Consider the following 6726-nt stretch of genomic DNA (forward strand, 5'->3'; position numbering starts at 1 on the left):
CCCTCGCGCCTCCCGCTCGCGGCGGCGCCGCCGCTCTGGGGCCTCGCGGGGGCTGCGCGCCTCATCCGGGCTGCGCTGGGATGTCCTGGTAGCTGCGCACCCCGTCGGGGTTGCTTTGGGATGTCCTGGTAGCTGTGCGCCCCATCCGGGTTGCTTTGGGATGTCCTGGTAGCTGTGCACCCCGTCTGAGCTTCCCTGGGACCTCCTGGTAGCTGCGCACCCTGTCTGGGCTGCCCTGGGACCTCCCGGTAGCTGAGTGTCCCATCGCAGTAGCTGTGCTCTCCATCTGGGCAGGTGTGAGACCCCCTCCATAGCTGCACGTCCCGTCCGGGCTGCTCTGGGGACCTCCTGGTCTCTGTGCACCCTATCCCAGTAGCTGCACGCCCCATCTGGGCAGGTGTGGGACCCTCCATGGCTGCACGCCCYGTCCAGGCTGCTGCTGTGGGACCTCCCGCCAGCTGCACGTTCCATCAAGCCACGCGTGGGACTTCCTGCCAGCTGTGGACCCTGTTGGGCCCAGCATGAGACCTCCTACCAGCTGTGGGTCACCTCCTGCCTCATGGGAGACCTCCTGGCAGCCCTGTACCCTGTGGAGCTGTGCCAGGAGTCCCTCCCATCCATGGGCTGCCCTATCTTGCCAGAAGTGAGACCTCCATGGGGCGCAAGACCCTCGTGTCAGCTCTGCACTTCCCCCTGCCCCTCACACCTCCACTCCCCTCCATGCCGCTTTTTACCCCCTCCCCTTGGATGGGACATCCGAGCAGCCTCCACCTACTGCGTTTCCCCCTCTTCCGCCGCGGGCGATCGTGTCCCTGAAATCGAGCCCCACCTGCCAACAGACAGGAAGCCAAGCCGGGCCCGCTGCCCAGCTCACCTTACGCTATCGCTTTTCGCCCTGGGCTGCTTCAGCAGCTTGCAATTATTCAAGAGCCATTGGCTCGTGAAGCCACTGCAGGTGTGGCCGCCACTCTGGTATTTGGGCATCCCRGGTCCCCTCTCCGGGCCAGTAGCAGAATTGCCCTTTGAAAACAGTGAGTTATTTCTTGTGGTTATTCTTGTGGTTATTTTTTTCCAGGCACTGCTGGCCCATGGAGGAACTTCCTCAGCTGAAGCAAAGCCTTAAGGAAGCAGCATAAAGGCTGCTGAAACCAATGCAGCAATCCTAAAACCAAGGCGCCTCCCTGCGTCCCGGTAAGTTGGCAGTTGAGGGTTYGTCCCCCCTCGTTGCTTTGCCTTGGGAGATGCTCCAGGGAGTCCCGGTCCTGCAGAGGGCAGAGGCCTGGGCCTTGCTCAGCTCCTGGGTGCAACAGGGGCAGTTGCTCCTTGGCCCGTTACCTGTGCTGGCAGCTTCACCAGGGGTGTTTTGGTGTCTTAGTTAATGGCCATGTGACAGCTCTTGCTTAAATGAGGGCAGATAAGATGAAGGCAGGGTGAGACCCCAACAACCCCAGCCAYGCCTCTTGAGGGCAGGACATGCCCCAATGGCAGGACCAGCACCCAGCCCTTGGCCAAGTGTTATGGCCCTGKCCCAGGAGGGACATTCCTCTGTGCCCACTGCTTCTCCTGCTCCATTTCTGGCACTTGAGCTTGTGTAAAACACACACCTCCATCTTCTCATGCCAGTCATTAACAGAGACTTTGCCTCCCTGGCAAAGTCCAAAACGTGATGCCTGGCGTAGCTGCAGCAGGGACGCTGCTCCGCTTGTTGGCRCGTGGCCTGGAGTAGGAGGAAGTTCAGAAGCGCGAGAGGGGGGACGACTGTCAGCTCTGTTGGGCTGCATGGCAGCATGACTGTCCCCGAGCCACTGAAGTCTTTTGATTCCTGACCGCAGGGACAATCTGTCTGCCCTGCGCGTGGGAGCAGGGGCACGGTCTCTGCAGGATTATGCTTAACAAGCTGATCCCCTGGCGCCTGCCCCAAGGGATCTTCTCCTCTGCTGTAACAACCCCTGCATGATGTTGAAAACCCTGCATGCCTTCAGGGGGTCCCTTACTGTGTCCCTTACTCTTGCCCTGGCTCAGAAAAGGGGATCCCACAAGGCCAGGATAAAACGTGTTTGGTCACAGAGCTTACTGTGAGGGAGGTGACTTCTACATGTGGGACAGGGTTCATAGGATCATAGAATGCTTAAGGGTGGAAGGGACCTCCAGAGGTCATCTAGTCCAACCGCCCYGCACAYGCAGGGTSACCTAGAGCATATGGCACAGGGCTGCATCCATTCCCCCCACCCCTCCATTAGGAAGCCCATGGACCCATGACAGACACTCTCACACAGTTGCCGTAGACTCTCAGGATTAGATGATTTAAAAAAAAAATGTATAGAAATCACCACTCTCTCATGATTCTGTGTGTCTGGAGCCCAGCATCAACTCTGGGACTCGAGTCACAGCTCCAGCTTCAGCGAAACCTCCTCTCCTCCCATACATATCGCTTCCCTGTGGGCACCTTGCGGAAAAACAGGCTGTTCCCTCGGCTCATGTTGCCCTAGAAGGGGAGAAGATGACCCCCGGTTGAGCCAGGGCTGCCCCAAGCCACAACAGGCCCCCTGACCCCACCACGACACGTTAGCAAGGGACAACCCTCCGCCTTGAGCGGCCAGCGCAGCGCTGGCCATGTGCCCAGTGCAGGGGGTGATGCGGGGGTTTGTGGGGGGCAGGACGCAGGCCCCRGAGCATCGCGGGGCTCCCATCTACCCTTCCTGGGAACTGGGCACTTACCTCCTTGTGCAGCTGGCTCCAGCAGTCCAGCCAAGACGAGTACACGGGTGCATAGGGCAGGAGGCCCCCGGCCAGTCTGTGGAGGAGAGGAGAGCGCATGGGCGAATGAAGACTCGTCCCTCTGCCACCCCCAGCACCCAGACCTCACTCCCTAGGTCAAAGTGGGGTCTCCAGACATGGGCACATCCTSTCAGGGCTGCGGAGGGAACCGCAGGAAGGCCGGACGTGGATGGGACACCAGGGAGGTGGCAGGACCCGCACGCTGTAGACCGAGGCAGTGGCRGCACACTCACCCGCAATTATTAATGGCCATCAGGTTGGAGACCAGCACRAAGGGGTACGTCAGCATGCTGGCAAAGAACTGCAAAGGAGATGCAGGACTGGYTAGCAGCACTGGGCACCCCCAGGCGCCCTGGGATCTGCCTGTGACCCTGGCGCCAAGCAGGGATCCCTCAATGGGATCCCTCAAAGGGATYCCTCAACCCAGCCCTGCTGGCCCCCGCTCCCCGTGGGGAAGGTGTGGAAAGGACAAGTACACAGAGATCCATCTCCCCACAGCCAGGAGGGAACCCTCTCCTACACGGTGCTTGTTAAGCCCTCCAGGGCACCCGCAGGGATGGACAGTGCGGAGGTGAAGTCGAGGTGGTGGCACGTGCCCTGTGCGGGCAGCTGACCGTGTGCAGGAGCAGCTCGCGGGGCTCYGTGGCAGCGACTCCTCTGCAGGCTGCTCCCTCCCCAGGGACAGCAGCAGCAGAAGCAAAACGCGTGCTCCGGCTGTCACCCTTTTGTCTCCCAGGAATCACTGTTTCCCCCTTGCCAGGGGGCAGACTCGACTGCATCAAGCTACCTCCAGAGAGACACGCACACAGAGCGGCTGTACTCACTCCAGTGACTGCCTGCGAGTAGCTCTTCATCTCGCTCATGGTTGAGACCTGCGAGAGACGAAAGATGCCTTCAAACCCCCACACTCTGAGCTGCCTTCTAGCCCTGCAGCCCTCACTCACTGCCACCCTTGGGCCTGCTGTCATCTAAACACCAGTGAGAGCCCCCAGTCCCGCTCCAGGGCGCCAGCGAGAGCTCCAAGCCCGTACCCCGTTCTCCAGGGCATACGTGTTGATGAGGTAGGCCAGCATGTTGCAGAGCCACAGCGAAAGGATGTCTCCGAGGAGCCGAGGGATGAGGCCCCTGGAAGAAAATGGGCAGCGGGGAACATGAGTCGCTTCCCTTGCCACGAGCCAACCCTACTCCCACGCTAGCCACACAGCAAGCTCGGAAGCAGCCACCGGCACTCACGCGAAGAAGCCCAGGATGCCCTCTTCTCGGTAGATCGTGGCGAAGGCGCTTAGTGTCCCGCTGCAACCAGGGTGAGGGAAGAGGAGAGCGCTTCAGTCATCCAGCATGGGGCCCCACGAAGGAGCTGCCCCAGCCCCACCGTTTGGGCACCAAAGCGGAGCTGTGCCCCTGGCACAGGGCACAGGATGGGGAAGCTCCCGCCATGCCGCAAAGTCCCCATACCTGTACTTGGTCTCCCTGCCGATGAACTGCACCATGCATCTCAAGGTGATCACTGTGGGCAGGGCCAGGGAGTGTGGAGTCAGCGCTCCCCGGCCTCTCCCGGACGCTAGAGTGGCCATGCGGCCGCCGCACACAGTGCCCCGCGCCGCCAAGGCCCATGAGGAGCAGCGACCTCCAGCCCGGGGCTCACCTACCATGGAAGGGGTGGGTGATGAGCGTTGCGGCGGAGCGAGCGACCATCTCTCGAGAGGTCTGCAGGAGAAATGGGCTGTCAGTCAAGGCAGACAGGGGACGGGGCAGCGTGGGGGCAGCAGGAGGGCACACAGGGGTGCTCCCAAGCACCACACAGGTTCATGTGCTGCCAGCCCCTGTCTCAGTGGGGCAAGACCAGCGCCCACACCCCCAACACCCTTCTCCTGTCGGCTGCAAGGAATGAAGGCAATTCAGGATCTCAAGCCAGACCCTGGCCTGGAAACAGCCCCGCTGCCACGCAGCACCCTGCTGGGGCAGGAGCCCTGCCCTTCCCCTCTGCCAGCACCTCCTTGACACCAGGTCCCTAGTGCACAAGCCCTGGGAAAGAGGGCTCACAAATTGGCTCTAGGTGAGTCCCTACCAGGGAAGAACTGGAGCTCCCAGGTCTGTTCTCCAGCTCCGGTTGCGCTCTTACCTCCTTGAGGACCTGCTCCAGTGAGGACACGGGCTCCTTCTTGCAGGCTCCTAGCTGGGGAGAGCAAGCAGGTGTGGGACAAGGGACAAATCACCAGACACGTCACCCGCTCCGAGGCTGAAACCATCAGCCCTCCCYAGGACGAGGCCCGTAGGCCCCCCACATCCCAGCACCACCGGCTGCCCCATGCCATGTAGCTGCACAGCGGTCTGGCTCTCCGTGGTCCTTTGGGAGCAGCGCTTAAAAGCCAGCTCTATTCCTGGCTGCCTCTGCTTTTCCCAACACCCTCAGGGCACAGCCCTGCCTCACAGGAGCAGCTGCCAGGATGAGAGGATTCTCCAAAGGGAAGAGTCCCGGACGTACCTCAGCCTGCTCAGCCTCCTGATACCGCTAGGGAGAAAAGGTCACAGTCAGCGCAGCGAGCGGGGGACAAGGGGAGGCCCTTCAGCCACGGGCTGTCGCYGGGATCAGCACCGGGACGCTCAGGGGGTGGGAGAGGGCAGAGCATCCGAGGCCTCGGAGCGTCCCCACGGACACCGTCCTCGTACCTGCAGCACCTTGCTGTGCACGATGGTGCCCACAGCTCCAGAGCAGAGCCGCGGTGTGAGGCCTTTGAAGAGTCCCGCTCTCCCGTCCACCTTCACGATATGTTTGGCTGCAGGGARGGTAAACAGGAACATTAGGAGCCATCCCATCACACGCACCCCGTTCCCTTTGGGTTTATCCCCTGCAATGAGGATGAATGGACGTGCGAAGAGGAACCCCATTCCGAGCAGCCCCTGGGTCCTGCAGGGCCTTGGTGCAGCCAGGGCACAGCTCCTGTCGCCCTTCACGCCCGTCCCGTCCCGCGGCAGCCCTGGGGCTCTCCCCACGCGCGGGGCCAGCGGCGATGGACTCACCGTAAGCAAAGAGCCCGGGCAGCTGGTAGACCTGCCGCCCGAAGATGTTCCTGCCCAGCGTGGGCGGCAGCGGCTCGTAGCCCACCTGGGGGGCAAAGGGACACGAGGGGCTGCTGCTGCTGCTGCTGCTGCTGCTGCTGCAGCCCGCCGGTGCCCGGCGCCCCGCGCTCGCCTCGCGCGCGCTGCCCTCACCTGCACCAGCACCTTCACGTACATGAGGGGCTGCGAGAGCACCGCGAGCCCCGAGCCCAGCAGCACCTGCGAGGCCGTGTCCGCCATGCTGCCGCAGCTGCTGCCGCCCGGCGCCGCGGCCCAGAAGGACACGGCCGCCGCCGCCGCTTCCGCTTCCGCGCCCTCCTCCTCCGCCGCGGCTGCCGGTACTTCCGGCGCGCCCGCCGCCCGCTGCCGCGCGGCCCGGAGCGCCCCCGGGAGGGAGGGAGGGCGGTGGCGGCGGCTGCGCACGGCTGGGGGGAGGGGAACACGTCGCCACGGCAACAGGGCCTGTCGGGGCCTGAACCATCGCCATGGCAACGGGGACTACCAGAGCCCGAGGTGTCACCGCAGCAACAGGGCCCGCCTGGCCCGAGTCCTCACCATGGCAACGGGGATGATGGCACGGAGTCGTCACCGTGGCAACGGGGCCTGCGGGATGTCACCTGTTGATGATGCCCACCTATCCTGAGCTGTCGCCGTGGCAACAGGGCCTGCACCTGATGGTGACCGTGGGGCTTCAGGGTCCCCACTCGTGACCAGGGGACGTGGCCGGTGCCAGGGTGGCTGGGGTAGCCGGAGGGGAGGGCGCAGATGGGAACGAGCTGTCGGTGTAGCCTGGATGGAGGGTCTGCATGGGGTGGGCGGACACATGAGCRCGGGTGCCTGGGACAGGATGGCGGTGAGGAACGGGACCCGGAGGACACGTGGAGGCTG

General features: G+C 63.2%; 2 protein-coding genes across 2 annotated transcripts in view; both read right to left on the reverse strand.

Annotated features, from left to right (window-relative positions):
* The window catches only part of NUDT8 (nudix hydrolase 8), a 3320-nt gene extending 2336 nt beyond the window's left edge, over window positions 1-984 (reverse strand). The window contains exon 1 of the mRNA XM_026048824.1: window positions 875-984. Within this exon, the coding sequence (XP_025904609.1) occupies window positions 875-984 (110 nt within the window). The remainder of the gene's footprint in view (window positions 1-874) is intronic.
* A 1303-nt stretch (window positions 985-2287) lies between these two features.
* On the reverse strand, window positions 2288-6144 carry MTCH2 (mitochondrial carrier 2). The gene is made up of 13 exons (XM_026048825.1): window positions 5992-6144; window positions 5800-5884; window positions 5449-5555; window positions 5264-5290; window positions 4901-4954; window positions 4428-4485; window positions 4234-4285; window positions 4012-4071; window positions 3810-3903; window positions 3603-3650; window positions 3012-3079; window positions 2719-2794; window positions 2288-2485 (listed from the first exon to the last, which is right to left on the reverse strand). The coding sequence occupies exons 1-13, from the start codon at window positions 6076-6078 to the stop codon at window positions 2399-2401; spliced, it is 903 nt and encodes a 300-aa protein (XP_025904610.1). The 5' UTR covers window positions 6079-6144; the 3' UTR covers window positions 2288-2398.
* Between the last annotated feature and the right edge of the window lie 582 nt (window positions 6145-6726).

Source organism: Nothoprocta perdicaria, unplaced genomic scaffold (genome assembly GCF_003342845.1).
Source record: "Nothoprocta perdicaria isolate Ctin4 unplaced genomic scaffold, notPer1 scaffold_575, whole genome shotgun sequence".
Lineage (NCBI taxonomy): Eukaryota > Metazoa > Chordata > Aves > Tinamiformes > Tinamidae > Nothoprocta > Nothoprocta perdicaria.